Source organism: Lissotriton helveticus, chromosome 2_1 (assembly GCF_964261635.1).
Source record: "Lissotriton helveticus chromosome 2_1, aLisHel1.1, whole genome shotgun sequence".
In the NCBI taxonomy this organism is placed as follows: domain Eukaryota; kingdom Metazoa; phylum Chordata; class Amphibia; order Caudata; family Salamandridae; genus Lissotriton; species Lissotriton helveticus.
This window is the reverse complement of record NC_136059.1, coordinates 335,895,442-335,916,760: the sequence shown is the minus strand read 5'-3', so window position 1 is coordinate 335,916,760 and position 21,319 is coordinate 335,895,442. Positions and strand designations below refer to the sequence as shown.

Here is a 21,319-nt window from a genome sequence, read left to right as displayed (position 1 = left end):
GTTTAGCACACAAAAGGTTTATTTTCAAGTCTTCTTTATGAGTAATATCCTGGTATATGTTGACAATCTTCCTAGTTTAATTTGTAACCTCTTTGATATATTTGATATATATTGGGAGGCCATCTTGGTTTTTATTCTGGTGGTTTCCCTTATGCCTTATTTCAGAGGGTCGTATACTTGTCTGACGTTACTTCCTACCATTGTTTTTCTAGATTGTGCCTTGAACATTTACTCAGATCATGGGTAAACCATTTTTGGTAGATAATGGAGGTCATTACGATGTTGGATGGAATCACTTCCGCCCGTCACCGTATCGGGCATGGGTCTGACTGATTCCCGGTCAGCGGTCCCGACCGCCTCCTTAGGATGCCACCGAACATTGTTTGGTTGCATTCCTACATTTCACGTGGGCAGTAGGCATTCTGGCCATAAACCAGCCATAATGCATGCTCCCATAAAGAAATGGGTGGTGCTGTTCATCCCTGCACCCCGTGGAAGGCACATCAAGGTGCATGCCACAAGGTGCAGGGATCAACATGGGGGCACCACAGGTGCCCCCTGGCCTCTAACCAGAGGCTGTGCACCCAAGGGGCCCCTGCTGGAAGCCCCCAAAGACGCTTTCCGACATAGTTTCAATGTCGGATAGGCCAGCATGGAAACCATGTCAGAAACCGTAATCGTAATCTTAACGGCGGATCCTTTATCAGCCACATCGTAATCGGCCCCTTAATGTTCGTCTTTGTGTTTTTTAGTTCAAAAAACAGCAACTATGTCCATGATGAAGGTATGGTAGAAGTTTTTCTGCAGGATATTGGGATCAGAAGCACTTGGAGGGATGTGCATGTATGGCTTTTAGTGTCTGGCTTTAATTAGTTGTTAAGTCTGGTTATTATGAGGGCTTGGTGAGTAGGGCAGATTTGACAGGTTGACACAGAGAACAAATGATTTGAATTCAACTGTAAGTGTATTGTCTGATCATAGCTAATGATACAAAGTTTTTGGCAATGGGTTGGCAGTAGAAGTTCAGTTCAGTGCATTGCCACACTAATTAAAGGTTGCAGCCTGGAGGTAGGATATCTCTGCAGCACTGAAGAACCTATATAGTAGATTGAATGAGTGGTGAGTGTGTGCACACTCTGAGGGGAGCTAGATATGTGAAGGTCAGAACAGTTGAGTTCATAGCTATGGATGAAAGTTACCAAAAAAAGTTTTTTGTGCAAAAGTACCCAAAACAACATTATTGTTCAGAAATTAAATACAATTATTCCCAAACCAAATTAGTTAAAATGTAATGATTAAAAATGCACCTGGACAGAAATGTTGTTTAAGGTGCTTGGAAGGTACATTTTTGAGCAAACGTTCCCTAGGTAACAATAATGGGAAAAATCCAATGTTAGAAAGCGGGTTGTTAACCAGGTCCCTATGCACCTTCCAGAGCTGGCTAGTGATGTACCAAAATAAGGCTCTTTGCTCAGTCCAGTCAGGTTTTATGGGAGACTCATAATAAGATATCCTCTACTGCTCAACTGCCTGTGGAGAGAAGGTTGGGTAAAGTCATCCCAGTCAACAGTAAAAACTTCTCACTTAGAAACATTTTTCAAGTTTAAAACGGTTTAGCATTGCCAGGTTGCAACGGGGTTTCTTAAGATCAGATTCCACCTTTTTTATAGTAGCCTGAATTTTATTTAAAAGGTAGGCTTCTCTTCCTGTTCCTTCAAGGCCACAGCCAAAAGTTAAGTTGAAACGTGTCTTGTTAGTTTACTCCAAGACAGTGTAGCAACTCTGTTCCTTGACCTTCTCCTCTTCTCAGGATTTGGAAAAATGAGTCCACTCTTGAAAACGTCCTGAAGCCCTTTTCCCTATGTGAGATCAACAATAGATCAGCTTTCTTTGTCCCCAAAGCAGCATTTAGTCAGACATTCAAGACAAAGCAGGAAAAGTCCTGCGTTCTAAGCAGTATTTTATATTGCTAACCCAGCATTGATTTGCGGAAATCCCATATAAAGTCCAAAATTCCTTTCCAACACTAACTTTAAGCCAAAAGCAATGCCACTTTTCCCAGTTTCTCTAGATGGTGATTACGACTCTTGGCTGTCATTCTCTCTCTTGGCTTCCTAATTGCACACCTAGGTCCATCTCTGCTGTCCAGCATTTTATGATTAAAGTAGAATGACTACTTTCTAGCCCCACCCCCATGCCACCCCTTCCACTGAGTGAGGATCTGACTGTATATGTGAGCCCATAATTTCAAGAGGACCAACTGATCTGCTCCCCCATGACATGTAAGTCCCAAGAGAAAATACAGGATTCCTCTTTCTGTGGTATACTTCTTGATATGTACCTTATTCCTCTATCACATTCACGAAGCAGCGGCAACCTGCCTGTTTTGTGTGCCCTTTCCATTCATGATCATTCTTCTATCTTAGCTGCTAGCTGTCACATGAGAGGAGGGAATGGATTCCAGGAACGGGTTCTGGTAGAGGCTTCAGATCTTCAGACCATTTACAACTTTTCTAGCTGAGGGAAGTTGTGATGTGAGAAAAATAATAGTTAACAACGGGTTTCTGAGAAACAGTAAGTTAGCAATACTTGGAAAAGTCATGTAAGTTTTTGCACTAATCTTGTGCACAAGATCCAGCAGAAACAATGTTCTTTTCCATCTCTCACAGTCCCACCAGTGGTCCATAATTATAGAATATGAGAGCATATGGTAAAAGTGGGAAATGGGGGGATGGGATAAATGAAAAAAGGGACTAAGGAATACCTGTCCTTTGCGTGGTTAAAGAGGGCTGAGGTAAGACAGAGAACCCAGTAGACCGCAACCTTTTTCAACACACTGAACCTTATTTGAGTAGGATGAGATGTAGGTATCAATCAGTCCTTTGAGACTCAAGGGATTAGTTAACAGAATCCGAACCCTCTTTCATTATGAATAGACACACTCAAGAACACTAGAACTATATGTTCAACATTTATTAAAATCCAATCCTATTGCACAATATGAATAGTAGTTATAATGACATTTAACAAGATAAACACATTTGTCAAAGGCAGAACAACAAAAAGTATTGTAGTAGTATGATGAGATTTTAGGGTTTCTCTACATGGATAATCCCAATCATTTCCTCGGATAGTTAAACTTATTTTAGCATAAAAAAGAGGCCTACTCAAGTTTCATAAATGATCAACATCGCATACCTTTTCTGAAGAATAGAAGCAGTGTTCAATAAAGAAGACAGCAGCTAATGTCCTTGTCAGGTGTAGGGGCAAAATATTGGAAAAAATATTGTGACACAAAAATATTGTGTGAAGCATATATGGGATGTCAAAAATATTGTCAATAGGAATATCAAAGGTGAAAATGTTGTTTTAGGTGTAAAAATATCAATTGAAAACATATTGTATGTAATATCGTTTGTAAGTGTTATTTTGTATGGAATGTATTGTAGTTGTAGTTATATTTTGAAGGGTAGTGTTTTTTTTATTTGTGTTTTTAGTTAGATGATTTGCTAATAATGAAATGAATGATTTTTGTTGTTGTGTTAATGTATAAAAAAGTATATATTTTTTTTAGCAGTAGGATAGTGGGTTTTAGGGGGAAGGGTAGGGGAAAAAAGTTGATATTTTTAAATTAAATTTAATGTTAATTATGTTATTGAAATGCAAATTAATGTTCTGAAATCTGTACATTTATTTTGTTACAATATTAATTTGTATGAATATTTTTTTATTAATTAAAATATATCTTAAATATATATTTAAAAAATGTTCTATTGTAAATAATAAAACAAATAATGAAGTTGTATTAAAAAGATATATAACATTTTTATTTATGATAGTAAAGTATTTTTTATGTTGAAAATTCGAAATTATTTGTTCTGTTTTTGGTTGCAAGTTTAGGAATGGTCGTTAATGTAAAAAATACATTATTTATTAATAGTGTTAAAAACATCTTTTATATTTTAATGTTTAAATATGGATATATAGGTTTGTAGTTTTGGTTAGTGTGTTTCTTAAAGTAAAATTTAGTTTATTTTATATATCCTAAATTTTGTGTTAGTATGGAGTAATGAATGCATTTATAAAATGTTTAGTTTGCAGCATCTTGCATAAAATGTTTTACATTCTAGTGGAAATAGTAAACTTCATCCCTTTAGTGTCCAACACGTTCCCCTAATTGGCTTGGATTGGAGTGGGAATCGTAAATGTCATCCTCTTAGTGTCCAACACAGATTTGAGTGGGAATAGTAAATGCCACCCATTTAGTGTCCATCACTATTCCCAAATTGTTTTAGATTAGTTTGGTAATAATACATTACACCCCTTTAGTATCCAACACCTTCCTCTAATTGTCTGAGGGCCATAATGTCCATATTCTAATTGTTAGACAACTAGAAGCCATGATCCTTGAAAACCAACATGTGTGTAGTGAGGTCTAGCTTCAGCAACATTGTAGCATATTTGCCTAGCATGAATGCCAAGCATCAAAAGGGACATTATACTCAAAGATCGAAGATAGCTGCCATCTCACTGCCTGTGCCCACTGGGAAATGTAGTTAGCTGCTGAAGCTCTACCATGTGGTGCATTTCTCCATGTGAGCAGCATGAATCCAGTCAGACCCCACACTCTGTAATGACCACTAAGCTCATCTTTGCTTTAAGGCCCTCAGCAACATGTGGTAAGTGGTACTTAAAGCTTTGCAGCCTGACAAGTCATTTTTGTGACTTTTATAATAAAAAAATGTTGTTTTCATTCTTTAGTAAGAAGTGGAACGAATGCCATTTCCAGTAGCCTACAAACCAGACGTGCCAAAAAAGTAGGATTTTGAAACTGTGCAGACTTACACAGTAGCTACTGCTGCAGTTTCACTGAAAACCTGGCACTTCCAATTCATGTTTTCCTTTTAAACATGCAAATAGATATGCTTTATCCCTGGAATAACATTTAACCCCTGGAGATTTGCTGGTGTGAAATTGCTGCTTTTCAGCACATTTCCTGTAGTTTTAGGTCCCACATGTGGATGACAAAAGAATTGTTGCAGCCCACATGAACTATTTCATTTTTATGCAGTCTCCACAATATGAGCGCAAGTATGGCTGACTTACACACAGTCAAATATGATAATTTCTAGGACCAAAACAGTTGCCATGTCTAAGGAAAGTCACATGCAGTTAAGGGGATTGTATGTTCAGGCTTTTACTGTTCCAGAGGTCAAAAACACTAGCAATGCCAGTACATAAGAGTAAAAATGGGCATGGCAAAATAACAGAGAGGGCAGATTTGTATGGCTCTGCACAAAAAATGAAACGACTTTCAGATATATGTACTTATTTTTGTATGCTTCAAATGTTAAGAGCAAAAATTAACAAATGAAAGCAAAGGGCCTGATTATGGTTGCAGGCGACGTTCCAACTGCCGCATTCCCGGTCGCAAAGTGCTCCTTTTTACAGTGGCTTGTGCTGTGGCCCAGGAAAAGGTCTGCAGACCAAGCCACCATGAAAATAAGCATTTCATGCACGTTCATGGACCGGGTGCCATGCACCATGTGGTGCATGGAGGTAAGTGTGGGCGCTACAAGTGCCCCCAGGGCCACTATAGTGTGGCGGTCTTGTTTGGGGCCTCCAAATTCCATTTTTAACAGCCTTTTTATGTCACTCTTCCAGCCATGAAAAGGCTGTTGGAAAGGGATATCATATTCCAGACGGTGGTGCCTGCCACGGCACTGCCGCCATTCAGAATTGCGAATCTGACCTCCACCCCGTCAGGATTACTGATCCTGGCAGAGGCAGCAATTTTTGCCCTGACTGCTGTGGGTCCGACTACCGGTATTGTATCCGGCGGTTGGACCGAGGGGCTATCGGAGGGCGGACGGCCATCGACGGACTATCGTAGGCGGTCCACCCACCATCATAATCAGGGCCCCTAAGACATCTGATTTTTTTATTCTACTTTTTGCTCCGTTTGAGCATGTGTTTAATATGCTCTACTGTTTAGAGGATAGGAAAGGTTAGAGTAATAACATTACAAGCGCTCTGAGTCTCATCTCACACAAACCTCTGCATATGGGTTGGAGATGACCCTGGAAAATATATCCACAAAGACCTACAAAAATCAAGAGTTTATTTTTACCTGGTTTTATTTGAATGTGACGAATTTCTTTATGGTGTTATGTTTTATTTCTACGTTTTAATGTAGAACCATTTCCCCTTTTCATGCAGAGGAGGGTACCACGGTGCCAGCCCTTATACGTTGGGTTTAACAGCTGTTGGATTCTTCAAGCAGGGTCTTGCCAATGGCTTTGGCTGCCATACAGTAGGTTTTTGCATAATTTGTCAAAACCACAGTGATATTTCAACTGTTCCTATAGGCATTTAAAGTAAATGCTTTACATTGTTACACCTTCCTATTTTAATCTTAGTGATTGTATCATTGAAGACATTTGTTTTATGTTTCTGGTTCAGAATGGTTTAAAAAGCAATTTTAGATCTGTCTAGCTTTCATTTAACTGAAACCACAAATGAGTAACTGCTACATAATATATCATTATTATGATTTCTATTACTAATCTAACATCTAAAAAGATCTTGTTATATCAGCCGCTGAATGTTTGAAATTTATAAGAATGTGTTGCCTTCCAGTCTCGGGCACGGCCTCGCTCACTACAATTAGCTAGGCTCCTGGCAGAGGTTTTTGCTCAACTGGCTGCATCTTAGATGCAAAACCATCATTAGCCAGTACCAATTCCGACATCCTGATTTACAGAAATCACATATCAATGGATATCTATACCCACAACTAGTGCTATGGAAAGTCCATGGAACTACCTTTAGGGTGATGGGTTCTAAATATGTTATAATAAGGATGGCTATACAAACTAAATGAAGCACCCACAAATCTATTTGTGGGTATTGATAACCGCATTGCTGGGCCTTTGTAGAAACAGAAACTGCTCATGAAGAAGGAATTAAGTGTATTTCTAAGATAGAAAAGAGGAAGGAACACCCCTACGTTGTCTGGGTTATTTTGTCTTCACCTGGAAAATTATTGGTGAAAAACATGAAAGATATGCCAATACATACTTGTTCTTCACAAGTATATACCTTGCTGTACAGAAATGATAATAGATGGATGAGGAAAAGAGAGGTATGAAAATCTATGGTTTGAATCAATTTTCAAGGGTTTTGATGGGAATGTTTGTGAATTCATTGCCAAGTGGAAATATATGAAAGCATAGGAGGAATTTTGCACATCTTCACAATTGTTTGCAAATGGTGCTCAAAATGTATAGTTTTTATGGCATTGCTTCCAATTTATGAATTAGAAACCAGAGAAGAATTACTTAAAATATCAATCCTAGTGTGGAAAGTTGTTCCTTTCCCTAAGGTTTGTTAGATTTCCTTCTTTTTTAACTTCATCGGGACCATGATGAAGAGGTTTGAGGCCTGGTCGACCTGGCCTCTTTTGGAAATAACAATCCAATATATTCGTTGTTTTGGTAATCACATCTTACTTCGTCCATCATAGACCATGTGTCCAGATGTTTTTCGTGGTCCATGGGGAGGAAATCACTGCAGAGATTCTCCAGTGCAGACAACCAGGCAATGCAGCTGTTCTCCAGGTTGGTGATGTGCAAAATTCTCTTCTTACATATTAAATGTAGCTAAGATCAAACTAACCAAGACTGATTAGCACACACCTAGCCTTTCCAAAGCCTACGCCACAGTATTTAGGATCATTCTCATTTAGGTACTTTATTCAGGAACATATTACCATGTGTCAATTATGTATCAAATAAAGTAAGCTCTACCTTACACGAAACAGCTAGAACAAGTTACTGAGAGGTTCTTTTACTATATTGAGAAACCAGACCTTTACCCAATCATTGAACTCCAAGCTTACTCACAATATCCTTTTGGGTTATGGCATTAGGTACTTTATTGCTTAAAATGGGCATCTTACAATCCCTCTGAGACCTTCGTTCTGCAGGTCTGTAAAATGAATGTGGATAAAGAGTGGAGGGAAATTAAGGTGCAGCCAAGCTTAAGAAAATATTCAAGGCCAGTGTTGAAATTAGTTTATGCATATGCGTTATTTATGCAAAAGCAGCTTCAGAATGCTGAGGCCCTCACAATAAAATGGATTTTATAAGAGATATAAATAACGTATAATGCAGGTTATCCAAAGACATTTTCTAAAGTACATTGGTCGAACGCAATGCATATAAACCTGAATCGTTTCAAAATATCGCAAAGAAAAATGTCATATTTCTAAATGTTGGCAGCACGGCACTAGAAAACATCTAAGATTGTGCTCCATTATCTACATACATTGTGATGGAGGAAGAAAGGGACTGAAGGAGCTGGACAAGGAAAGGGTGCCATTGTTCTGCAAAAGTAATCAAGGCACTGTGCTAATATGCACTTTACAGAGAGTGTGGTATGTTTTCTACAGCATAGTTTAGTTTTAAAACTTGGGAGTGTTTCAGGTTAATTACTTCTGCAATTGATCTAAGATGGGTCCTTGGAATCTTCAGCTCAGAAGGTGTTGAGATGTACAGCAGCGGTCATCCATTTCATACCTGTTCTACAATGCATAAATATTCATATTGGCATGGCTTCTTGATTTGATTTGACTTAGATTGATAGAGCGTGACAAATGACCAAAGACGTCAAGGCGCTGTGGTCACAGAGGTCCGATTCAGCCAAGAAGCGGCTTAGACACAGTACAAGAATGCTAAGGGGGCTCCCTATAAAGTAAACAGTCAGGTGTTTTGGACCTTTCTAAAAGGCAAATGCACTTTGATCAAGGTCAGAGAATGGGGATGTGAGTTCCACAGTCTGGCTGCCGGAACTGGGAAAGATCTTCCACCCTATCTCTTCTTTCGGACTCTGGGCAAAATTAGCAAATTAAAGATGAGCTGAGCAAAGATTTCTGCCTAGAATGTACCGATGGGACATCTTCCTGATCCCAAATGGGACTGTGTATCATGTAGAGAGCCTTAAACATGATGCATTTTTAATAGGAAGTCAGTGTAGCACGCGTAGCCCCGTAGAGACCAACTGACGTTTGGGGCTGTCAAGGACAGCCCTGGCTAATGCATTCTGTGCTACCTGCAATTTTGCCAGGGTGCTGTTATTAGTGTCCAGGTCGAGCGTGTTACAATCAATCAATCAGGGATTTGTGAAGAATAAACAAATTTCTACTCCTCAAACTCCAGACTATCCAGAACGCCGCAGCTAGCCTTGTCCTCGGCATCCACGACAACACCACATCACCCAACACCTACGAGAACTCCACTGGCTCCCAGTTGAAAAGAGAGTGACCTTCAAGCTCCTCACCCACGCCTACAAATACCTCCACAACATCGGACCCCAATACCTCAATGAAAGAATCTCCTTCTACGCACCCAAGACGGTTTTCCTGACCAAAATCCCTCGCATCCGGAGAGCCAGAGCGGGTGTTGGCTTTTCCATGAGCTGACCGCGGCGGTGGGACCGCTAGCTTCAAGTCGGCGGAAACAAAGTATTTGGGGTGGGTACTGACCCCTTTCTTGTTCTTTCGGTCAGAGTTCGACATGGATCCCTTCTTCAGGTCCCCCCTTTCTCAGCAGCATCTTCACCCCAATAATTACGACCCTGTACGTGGTACTTTCTTTGTACCATATACCCATTGCCTGTACTGCCCACATATAGGCCCAACTCTGGCTATGGGTAGGTAGTATTTTTCTACATGTATCATGCATATTTGTGCATCCGAAACATGCAGTCAAAATGCTCACACAGGCATCGGTACATATGGAAAAGTAATAACCACCCCTGCAAAATCTGCACAGCCACATCGCGGGCAGAGTGGAAACTCATAATATGCCGGAAGACCTCAGGCACTGCGGTCTCCTGGTGGCCTCGGTGTATGGGCGGTCAGACTGCCAAAGGGCTGTCAGAATGTCACACTCGTCATGAGGCCCTAAATGCTCATCCAAAACCTGCATTCTGCAATGGCAATATTTTTTTCCCAGCAAGCTTTCAGATGGAATAAACGTCGAGAAAGATTTCTGGAAGTCCAGGAATTCAAATTTGAAACTCTCTATACCCAAGTCACAGAAATTCAACCAATTTACAAATCTTTCAGGAAGTGCTTGAAACTGAACAGGTTTTGCATGCATTCAACTAAGCACAAAATATATGAGGGTAGAGATTCAGGAATACTAAATTGAGCCCTTTCTTCAAAGATTGGACCCTAATTTACCTTTTCTGTTATTTGCTTAGCTCTCTGAAGCAGTTAGAAGTTGGCATGCAGTACTCCATGAAAGCTCTTTTTTGCAGAAGGGTTTTTGAAGAGAACATTTCAACCAAATGACAAAGTGGATATATTTTACATGCTTAATGTTGGTGTCTCACTGAAACTTGTACGGCAGTGGTTCCCAAACTGTGCGCCATGGCTCCCTGGGGAGCCGCCATACATAGCCAGGGGAGCCATGCACTAAGCATTTTAATGTATTTAATGTTGAAGAGTCCGTTGGCTTCAGTTAAACTAATTAGACTTAAACGCATGATGTCAATGATTTGTAAGTGACATGCCTAAAGCTGTAAACGTAGTGCTTAATTGAAGGCATGTTGAGGGAGATGACCTCCATATTTCACCGAATCCCCATGCTCCAACACTCCCAGAGTAAGCGGAAGATGCCTGATTTATTTTGTTAGACTCATTAATAGTTTTTTTTGCGAAATGCATTTTACACCAATGCAAGTTATCAGGAAAGTACAGATGTCCTGTGTATTAAACACATTAAGTATTGACACTTGTACTTGAACCATAGGTACTTCAGTACATATTTCTTTCAGTAAACACACATTTCCAGAGAGACTTGCTCTCTCTTTGAGCACAGGGAAGTAAAACACCAAATATGGCATAATGCCAAAATTTGGAAGCAAGCAAGAGGGACGTTTAAAAAAACAAATCAGAGGATTCTTTTGGGCTTACATTGATTTGGAGGCAGTTTTAGGGAGGAGACAGCAAAAATAAAGCTGTATGTGGTTTAAAAAATCGTGAGTCATCCTGCAGTGATATGTGGGTTGGCATGTATGACATGGGTAGAAATGGAAGTGCATGCAAATATTCTTCAAGCATAGGCAATGGGGCCTACATGCATAGGAGTGCTATCTAACACTGTAAGTGGGATAAAAAAGTTTGAGAGGGTACTTTAAAAAAGGCATGGGCAAAGAAGTTTAACTAGGAATACTTTATTAGAGGCGCTGCCATAGTAATATGAAACGCCCTGCATATATGATTATAATACCTTCATCCGCTTCTTCCCAATTATTTTCAGGGAGAAAAATGCAAGTATTCTCAAGGCTGGGCTGACAGCCCCCCAATCCAAATAAAATAAAAGTGGAGTACCACGGGCAATGGCCAATGGGTCAAGGGAGCAGCGGGTCGAAAAAGTTTGGGAAACACTGTTGTACAGTGTTGAAGGACTGGAGGATCATATTCATCCTGAAATCCTACAGCAGAGGACTAGTAAAAGAGAGAATATTTTCATAAGGTGTTGTCTTATCAGGCAATTCTTCTACTGTCACATGATATTTCAATAAAAGGAATCTGACAATAAAGGTTATCCTTCCTTTGTGCATTTCATTATATGAAATTATTACGCATAGTACATCAACATTAAATTAAAAATGTTAAATAGTAAAAAGATAAATTAACATTTTTACATTATCCCATTCTCAATCTTTATTTCGGCCAGTTTGACCATCAAAGATATAAAATAAGTACACATTTGAAACATTATAAAATCATCGGAAATAAACAACAAATGCATATTATACAGAGTAAAATCGTTCCACCCTAAAAATTAAATGCAACTAGAGTGAGAACGGATAAAAGACCATACATTTAAAATTGTTTGAACTAAAAATTATATGGGAACCTGCGACTTTAAGATACGGGTGCGAGTATGCCAAACATTTACAAGAAATTTAACCAGTGCAAACACAATTGGACCCGAAAGATCAGTTTTTAGAATTCTATACATGGGGAGGTACTCCCGACAACCAAGGTTTCTAATGAGTGGTAGGAGCCAATATTTCCTCGCGGCCTTGTAAGTTGGGCAGAACAAGACCACATGTAGATCACTTTCCTCCTCACAAGCACATGCCGGGCATTGCTTGGTAGAGGGCGGTGTTGACCAGGAGCTAGTATAGGATCGAAGAGGTAATGTGCCATATCTCCATTGGAGAAATAGCTTCCTGGCCTGCACGGGGGACATAGCATCCAGTACCCTCTCCAGCCTATATGAATCCTTGCATTGCGTAAATGCAGATGTTAATGACCCCTCACCCTGGGAGTCCAAGGCCATAGCTAATTTCTGCTCATGATAAGCAGTGGCCAGAGCTTTTCGTGGGATCTTTAGTGAAGCATTCGCTGGATCAAGCCACAAATCGGGGATCCCTAGTTTCATACAAGACTTTTGGATATATTTTATCCACGGGATCTGCAAAGCTTTGGGGTGGGTTAAAAACTCCCTCAGCTCCGCCCTGTAAGTAGAAAGTTCTTCACTACTCCATAGCCTCCGCCAGAAGGCTATGGGTCTGAGACCCAGCTCATCTGCTATTGGTCTCAGTCCCAAATCCATCCTCAAAGGGAGGAGCGGAGTACTAGAAGGGAGTGCAACTATCTGTCTAATGAAGTTATTCTCAGTGACAGACAAACTGCGGGAGGATATGTGACCCCACAGTTCCGCCCCATACATAATGGCCCCCCTGGCCTGTGCCTTGTAGATCTGAATAAGTGGCCCCAACGGACGATATGTGGAACTTTTCAACATCCGAGCAATGCCCCCTGTGGTCTGCACTAATTTAAGATTAGCCCTGGTCTGGTGTGTTCCCCAGGACATGGTTTCATTCAACGTTACACCAAGGTATTCAAAGGTGGAGACTCTCTCTAAACGTGATGATCCCAGTAGGGGATTCGGGCGTAATCTTGGGGTTGGGTTCAGAACCATAAACTTAGTTTTTGCTGCATTGATTTCCAATCCCCTATCGGTGCAGAAGGCCACAAAAGAGTCAAGGATCCTCTGTATCCCCATGGGGGTTTTGGACAGCAGCAGGGTGTCATCAGCAAACATGATTGCAGGCACCCTGCTGCCGCCCAACCTCGGGGCATCAGTGTTTTCAGTGCCGTTAAGATGGGCGATTACCCCGTTGACAAAGAGGCAGAACAGGGTCGGTGCCAGTACACAACCCTGCCTAACCCCCCTGTCAACGGAGAATCTGTCCGTCAGTTCCCCAAGTTTCCTGCACCTAACCCGGGCATAGTTGTTATGGTGCAGTCTCTGTAAAATTATCAGAATATCCGGGGGAACCCCCATCTCGGCCAGAACACTCCAGAGTTTCCATCTCGGCACTAGGTCGAAGGCGGCCCTCAAATCCACAAATATTGTGTATAAGCTGCCACCTTCGAATATCGCTACCCTCCAATAGATGATGTTCAGGCGAAAAACCTGGTCCACTGTGGAGACTCCCTTCCTAAAGCCCGCCTGGTACGGGCTGAGGGCGCCCGTCTCTTCCACCCAGTACATTATCATCTAACTTGCCCACTGTATGTATATTTTACTAAGGCCTTCACCACTCTCATATTGAGACTTTTGATCCTAAACTCTAATCTTATCCGTACTGAGTCAAAACTCGTATTAAGCCGTAGTGTATAAAACCTGTAGAATTACATTTGCAGGTTCTAGGCACCAGATGCTCTATTACAGAAAGTGCCTAGGGGCACAATTGGTGTTCACTTGTTATCTGTGCAATGGGACACTTGGTAATACACAAGGGCCTACAGATACTTGCATGACCCCTTTTGTAATACAGATTGAGCCGGCACGTAATGTGCACTGGGACAATCCTAAGAAGCATGTCCTCATTTGCAAATTAGGGAATCCTTGTCTTTTGCCTGCCTCCTTGATTCACCTGAACATGCTTTTGTATGTTTTTAATATATTATCAATATACAAGCATGAAATTGTAGTGTTCTCGTTTACCCCCGAAATGATGACAGGAGCCGTAATTGTGTTTAAGCTTTTAATTTGCTTATGAGGCACCAGAGAGCGCCGAGCCGCATATATTGCCGGCTCCGACACTCGCGCTCTTTTTCTTAGGATGCGTGCGCATCCTGTAATGGCCGCGGGCATGCCGCGTCATCACGCGGTTGACGTGAGCTAGAGCGCCGACTCTACATATCTCCCCTTTTTACAAATATAACAAAACTGGAACTATTGTCCATCACTCATATCATAGTCCTGAAACCTGGACGGTCTCACCACCGCTCTCCCCCCTCGGGTGTATCTTACCGGGGTCGCAGTGTCCCCTCTCTCCCGGTTAGCTCCGCTGCCTTCACCTTGGCGGAGTTCAGCTGGGCTCTCCATTGACCGCCTTGTGCTCCTTTCTGCTTCTGCTCGAGGGTCGATGCTGCTGCCTTGTTCCTCATTCGAACCTCCCGTTTCTGCATCTTCTTCCCAACTGGAAGATTCCCTTTCCAGTCCACTCTCCGCAGTTCCTTCTTGGTCGTGCTCATCGGTGTCCCATCTCACTATCCTGTTGCACCTCGCCATCCTATCTTGGGACCACACATTGCCATCACTCAATAAGGCTGCTCTGTCATATATCTCCTTGACTTGGAGTGGTTTGCTGTACTTGCTGTCCCCTTTCCTTTGTAACGTCGCCAGCTTGACCCTCACCCATTCACCTTGCTCCAGTCCAGTGTCTCTCACGTTCCTTCGTGCGTTATACTGCTTGGCATACACTGCTTGCGCTTTCTCCAGGTTGCCATGGACTACAGCTGGGGACCATTGGCTGGTCACTGTTTTTTCCTTCCACGCTCTGTTGTCTCTCGTGAATGGGTCTCGACCTCTCAGTATCTGGAAAGGGCTATATCCTGTTCCCGTGGGTGTAATTCGGTAGGCCCATATCATTTTCCATATTTCCTTCTCCCAATCTTTATCACTCATGATGGCGGCCTGCACCGACCCCATTACCACCCTATTGAAACGTTCTACTAAGCCATTCCAGGCCGGGTGGTAAATAGACGTGTGCTTGGATACAATTCCATTTCTCTTCATAAAGTTGGCCCATTTCTCTGACATGAACTGCGGCCCATTGTCAATTAGTATGGTTTTGGGAATGCCTTCTCCCACAAAAGTGTCGCTCAGAAATTTTACCACTGTCTCCGTGTCCATCGCTTCCGATACCTTCATTTCTGGCCACTTGGAGTACCTGTCTATAAGGACGCATACATATTTCTGGGTTCCTTGTCCGTCCAGAATTGGGCCTAGGATATCAATGGACAGTTCTTCCCACAGGTTCCTTGGGGACTCGAACTTCCCTAGTGCTGGTCTCAAGGGTTTCAGTGTTTTGTCCACTTCTTGACATTGTGCACACTCCCTGACGTGCCGTTCAGCTTGGGCATCCACGCCCGGCCACCAGTACCCTTGCTTGCTCCGTAATTTCATCTTCCCAATTCCTAGGTGTCCCTCGTGGAGTATCTCTAGTAATCTTGGAACCATTCCTGCCGGGGGGATGACCTTGTCCCCTCTGTATATGAACATTCCCTTGTCGCCGACTGATAGTTCTTCCCTGATTTCATAGAACTTCCTCAGGTTTTCATCCATGTGTCTTTTCTCCGGCCATCCCTTCATTATGCATTCCTTCACCTTCTGTAAGTCTTCATCCTCCTTATACGCTTCGTGCCATTCTTGGTTGCTGATGACCCTTTCCTGATCCTCCGTCAATGCCACCGATTTCTGCTCCGATTTCTCCGTCTTCTGCTTCTGTCTCCATAGCTGCTGCTCTGCTCAGATAGTCATCTACTTTGTTCCTGCTGCCTGGGATATACTCCACATCATATCTGTACTCCAGCAGCTTCAATGTCATTTTGGCTATTCTGGGCGTGGCACTGGCATGTCCACTCGAGGTTAATACCTTTACTAACGGTTTGTGGTCCGTCTTCAACTAGAACCGTGTGCCCCACAGGAATTGTCGAAATCTTCCCATTGCCCATACTACTGCCAGCATCTTCTTTTCAATGACGCTGAACTTCTTTTCAGTGTCACTCAGTGTGCGTGATGCGAAGCTCAATGTTTCCACCACTCCTTGGCCTCTATCCTGCATCAGCACTGCGCCCAGCCCCTTGTCGCTGGCGTCCGTCGTGAGTACCGTTTGGCTCTGAGGGTCATATCCCTGTAAGGGCACTGCATTCACCACATCTTTCTTCATGCTCTCGAACTCTTATTGTGTTTCTGCTGTCCAGTTGAATGGCGTCTTCTCCCTTGTCAATTGCCGCATATGGTGGGTCTTTGTTGCGAAGTGTTGGACAAACTTGCTATAATACTCCGCCATGCCCAAGAAGGATCTGACATCCTCTCTGTTGGTGGGGGGCGGTGCGTCACAAATCGCTCTCACATTTTCAGTTTTTGGTTTAATGCCTTGTACTCCTATCTCGTGCCCTAGTGCCCTAGATAGGTTACTGATTCCATGCCCAGGCGGCATTTTTTCCATTCCGCTGTCAGGCCCTTTTTTTCCAGAACGCTCAGCACCTTGGTCAGTTTGGCATCGTGGTCTAGTCTGTCTCGCCCCATCACCAGGATATCGTCCTGAAAATATTGGATGCCATCAATGTTCCTGAAGAGTTGATGCATCAGCTTTTGGAACACCGTCGCAGCCGATGCCAGTCCAAACGGCATGCGGCAGAACTGGTAGCACCCAAAGGGGGTGATGAAGGACGTAAGTCTCTTACTATCCGAATGTAGTGCGATCTGGTGGTATGCAGCAGTCAAGTCTATTGTGGAATACCACTTTATCCCCTGGGTTTTTGCTAGCATCTCCTCAATGCGGGGCAAAGGAAATTTTTCCACTACGATGCTCTTGTTGAGTTCGCGGAGGTCAACACACAGCCTGACCTTCCCACTGGGCTTCATTACCACCACCAGTGGTGCCAACCATTCTGCGCACGTGATGGGTTCGATTATGCCCTTGTTCTCTAGATCTTGTAGCTCTTCCTGGACTGCCTCTCTTACAGCCAGGGGTATGTTCCTCACTTTGTGCGATACCGGTACCGCTCCTTCCTTGAGTATTATCTTGTGCGTAAACTTCTCCAGTCTCCCCACCTTGCCTCCGAATACCTTGGGGTACTCCTTCTTCCACTGATCCATATCCGGCCAACTGTCAGGTTCAGTGAGCAGTATCTGGACCTTTCCTCCCGGGTCTAGTTTCATACCCAGGTCCCCTTGATCCAACCAGCCCAGGACCGAGGGTCCCTTCTCCGAGACGTACAGCTTGCAGATAGCTGTGCGCCCTCTAAATTCAAACTTCAGCGGTCTGAATCCTGCCATGGGTATGCGGTCTCCGTTGTACGTGACTGGGCGAATGTCTAGACGCTCCAGTTCCGGACCCAGCGATGGCTTGAATGTCTCGTTCAATACTGCCCTCTGGACTATGGTGTATGGGGAGCCTGTGTCCGCCACTATGCTGATTGGTACTCCTTCTATTGTCATGTCCAGCACAGGCTTGGTTGACCTTTTGTTGTCGACGCAGAGTATCTGATCATAAATGCATAGCACGGTGTCGTCTTCCTCATAGTTGTCTTCTCCTTGATCTTCCTGCTCTTGTTCTACAAACTTCACCATGGACTTGGTCGCTTTCTTGCGGCACACCTTTTCATAGTGCCCTACGATCCCGCAGAACAGGCATTTGGCGCGAAATGCCGGGCACTTCCTGTCGTGAGCCTCATGCACCATGCTCCAGCATCTGTAACAGTTCCGCTTGCTGGTTCCCGCCTGTTTTCCTGGGGGTTCTGGATTTCCTTGCCACCTGTTGGGATTCTTCTGCATTGTACCTCTGTACATGCCTTCCCTTCGGGATCCCTCATCCTCAATCCTGTTCACCATTGGTCTGGCCACCGGCTCTTTCTTCGCTGCTTCAGCACACCGTTTTGCGAGTTCCGCTTTCTTGACCGTCGCCATGACTTCCTTCAGCGTGGTGTCTCCGCTTGCCCATAGTTTCTCCTGCACCGCTTTTCTTGTAGTGTGCATCACAATCTGATCCTTGATGAACTTATCCTGGAACGCTGCGTAGTTGCACGTGGAGGCCAATTTCCTCAATGCCGCCACGTATTCTTCAACTGATTCACCTGCCTCTTGTTTCCTTTGTTGGAAATTGTATCTGTCGATTGAGACGCAGACCACCGGTCGAAAGTGTTCATTTAATTTCTCGATGGCATGAGCGTAGACGTCGTCGTCCGTGCTTACCCTTTGTCTGGGTACTAAGTTCTTGAAAACTCTGAGTCCCTCCGGACCTAGGTGAAGTAGTAGAATGTGTCTCTTCCTCTGGCTTGTGAATTTCTCCTCATTTTCATCCTCCAGTACTTCTATGAAGTTGTCTATATATTCTCTCCAATCTTCCCACCGCATGAGGGGTTCCCCTGGTTTGGGTAGGAAAGGCACTGGTGCCATGGCCGAAGACGATTGGGTGCACATCCTCTCACGCTTTACTGGGGGGCTAGTCCCACTGTGATTCTTGGGGCTGCCTGGCGAGTCGTCCTCCTCCTGTTTCTTTGGGTGTCTCTGGGGGCTCTTGTTGTCTTCCCCTTCGCCTTTCCCTGAGGTCGCCAGCTCTCCCTCCTTAGGGTGTGGGGTCGGTGGGGTCCTACTCTGTCTTGTCCCCTTATTTCGGCCCTCTCACCTTCTGTGGCGGCTATGTGGCTCCTTTGCACGTGGGTGGGCTCTGCCACGCTCTCTGGTGTCCTTGTTCCTTACAAGTGGTATTTGGGCGAGCACGTCGTGTTGTTTGGGAAGTGCTCCTGTCCCTGGGGCTCGGTGGTCAGTATGCCTGTGGTTAGTTTTTTTTTTTTTCCTTGTCCCTTATTTTCTCATTATCACCTCCTCGTCGCCATTGTAGTATTCTCGTTTACCCCCGAAATGATGACAGGAGCCGTAATTGTGTTTAAGCTTTTAATTTGCTTATGAGGCACCAGAGAGTGCCGAGCCGCATATATTGCCGGCTCCGACACTCGCGCTCTTTTCCTTAGGATGCGCGCGCATCCTGTAATGGCCGCGGGCGTGCCGCGTCATCACGCGGTTGACGTGAGCTAGAGCGCCGACTCTACAGAAATGGATATCTTTCCAAACACATTGAAATAAAAAACTGCCATCTGGAAGGAAAGCACAACCGGGTAGCAACCTCCGGTGCTATAAGGAAGTGCTGAAGGCTGAAGCGGGCTGAGCCACTGCCTCATTCAGTGTGCTGTGGTGGTTGGAGCAAAAATGGGATTGACACAACAACAGACCAACTGATGAAGTGAGCTAGCTGAATTAACCTATTAGTTAGAGCATTATATATTATATACACATAAAGAAATTTGTAAAAATCAAAAGTTCTTAGCCCTAAAACGAGAAGTGTCAAAGCGAGTAGGTCTGGCATTGGTTGCCAGCTTTTTGGCTTTGGCCAATGCTTGTTTGGTAATGTTTTTTGCAAAACAAGTTAGACAGAGAAATTACAGGCCTATTCAATTAAAAAAAACACTGGCTAAACAAAAATATTTTTTTTTCTTAAAAAGCATACGTTGCCGTAGCAGTCCCAGGCACTTTGTGTGTTGGTGTGCTCCTTGTAAAACGGCAGAATGTTTTCACTCAGTGAGGTTTGCAGTGGCTGCAATGGGCAGACCCATTATCCTATGCTGAATGCTCTAATTGGCGAAGAAATTGTGAATAACACAATAATTGACCAATGGATGGAGTTGGCTAGCTGAAACCCCTTATAAGAAGGTGTTTGATACATATAATTTTAGCTATATCAAAAGTTCCTGGTTAACGCTAGACCTAAAGAGAGTACTCCGATTTTGCCAGCTTGTTTTTTCTTTGAACAGGCGCCACGAAATATGCAACTGTTGCCCAATTCCATCTTAGTTAAATACGTCAATCAAAGTAGTGTATTGCCTACCATGCCATGCTAATAGAGGATGGGTGGCATTCAATAGCGTTCTCTTCAGTGCAATGATTTTTTTAAAGATGGAATTCCTCCAAAAATACCCAGTTCTGGATAAGATGTTTGACAAAGGCAATATCATTATTCCTCTACCATTAAAGATCCATAAACTCCTTCTGTAGGGCTGTCCATTCTGGTCTATCGGCTTGCCGTATGGCCTGCCTCCTTGCATTTTGTTTGGTAAGAGGGATATATACTGGTATTCTCATTTTATTTCTGTATAAATGAGTAATTTACGCATCATGTTCACTAGGTACATTTTAGGTCTGTCTTTGAGTATGACGTAATTGATTACTAATATGGTGGTGTGTGTAAAATGCTGATATCCAATGTGTTTGGATCAGGACCTGATGAACAAATGCCCATAAATGTGAAACAGATTGCTCAGTATGTTGTGGAATATAAGGCCATGGCGATCAAGAGATGTTTATTGTGTTTCTGCTTTCTCGACGCAGGTAGCTGTCAAGCAAATGACAAGTATATCGACCAGTTAAAGGAGACCTTAAATACATGTGTGCCTAAAAGGATAGCTGGATTTATTGCTGAGCCAATTCAGGTGAGAGGCTTTACAGGCAAAATAATAACACAAAAGACTGATGCATTGACTTATTAAAATATGAAATTCATAGCTGTTAAAATGATTCTGAATCCAATCTTCTATGCGGTATTACACACAGTTGTGTGCAATACCAGGTGTTAATTGTCTGCACCCACGATTATTGATGCATGACGTAGGCGAGGGCCTGTAAATTATTGCAGTAATATGGCTATTAGCACTCTAGCATCCTTAGAAGGCAGAGCAGTGGGAACAGGAGTGAAATCTCACCTGGAGCAAAGACATGGATGAATCCAGCACTTCCTGTCCGACTGTCAAAAGCAGCTCCTCAAAACTGCACCGCACAACTCCCACTCTGCACGGCTTCACCCCTCCTTTTTTATATATATATATATTCACTGAAAAAACCATAGGTTATAGACCATATATAGTTAGGAATTTGCATTTACAAAACCTTGAAAATTCACTGAAAAAACCATAGGTTAGAGACCATATATAGTTAGCTGGACATTTTATTGACATAAAACCAATGAAATTCCATATATAGTTAGTTGCACTAACTATATATCGTGCACCCGCAATCCACTGCTGATGATGTCACATATTACATCATTCATGACATGGTCAGTGACATCACTGATGACATCACTGATGACATCTCAAATGACATCACTGATGACATCACTGATGACATCTCAAATGACATCACTGATGACATCATCTAGTGTCTGT

General features: G+C 43.1%; 1 protein-coding gene across 2 annotated transcripts in view; it reads left to right on the top strand.

Moving 5' to 3' along the window:
* Positions 1–21,319, top strand: part of AGXT2 (alanine--glyoxylate aminotransferase 2) — a 399,919-nt gene that overhangs the window by 170,250 nt on the left and 208,350 nt on the right. Inside the window, exons 6-8 of one of the 2 annotated variants that reach the window (XM_078674933.1) lie at positions 6,220–6,313; positions 7,526–7,623; positions 20,491–20,587. In XM_078674933.1, coding sequence (XP_078531059.1) covers positions 6,220–6,313; positions 7,526–7,623; positions 20,491–20,587 — 289 coding nt within the window. Of the gene's footprint in view, positions 1–6,219; positions 6,314–7,525; positions 7,624–20,486; positions 20,588–21,319 lie in introns of both variants that reach the window. The other variant, XM_078674934.1, reaches the window with a different exon arrangement.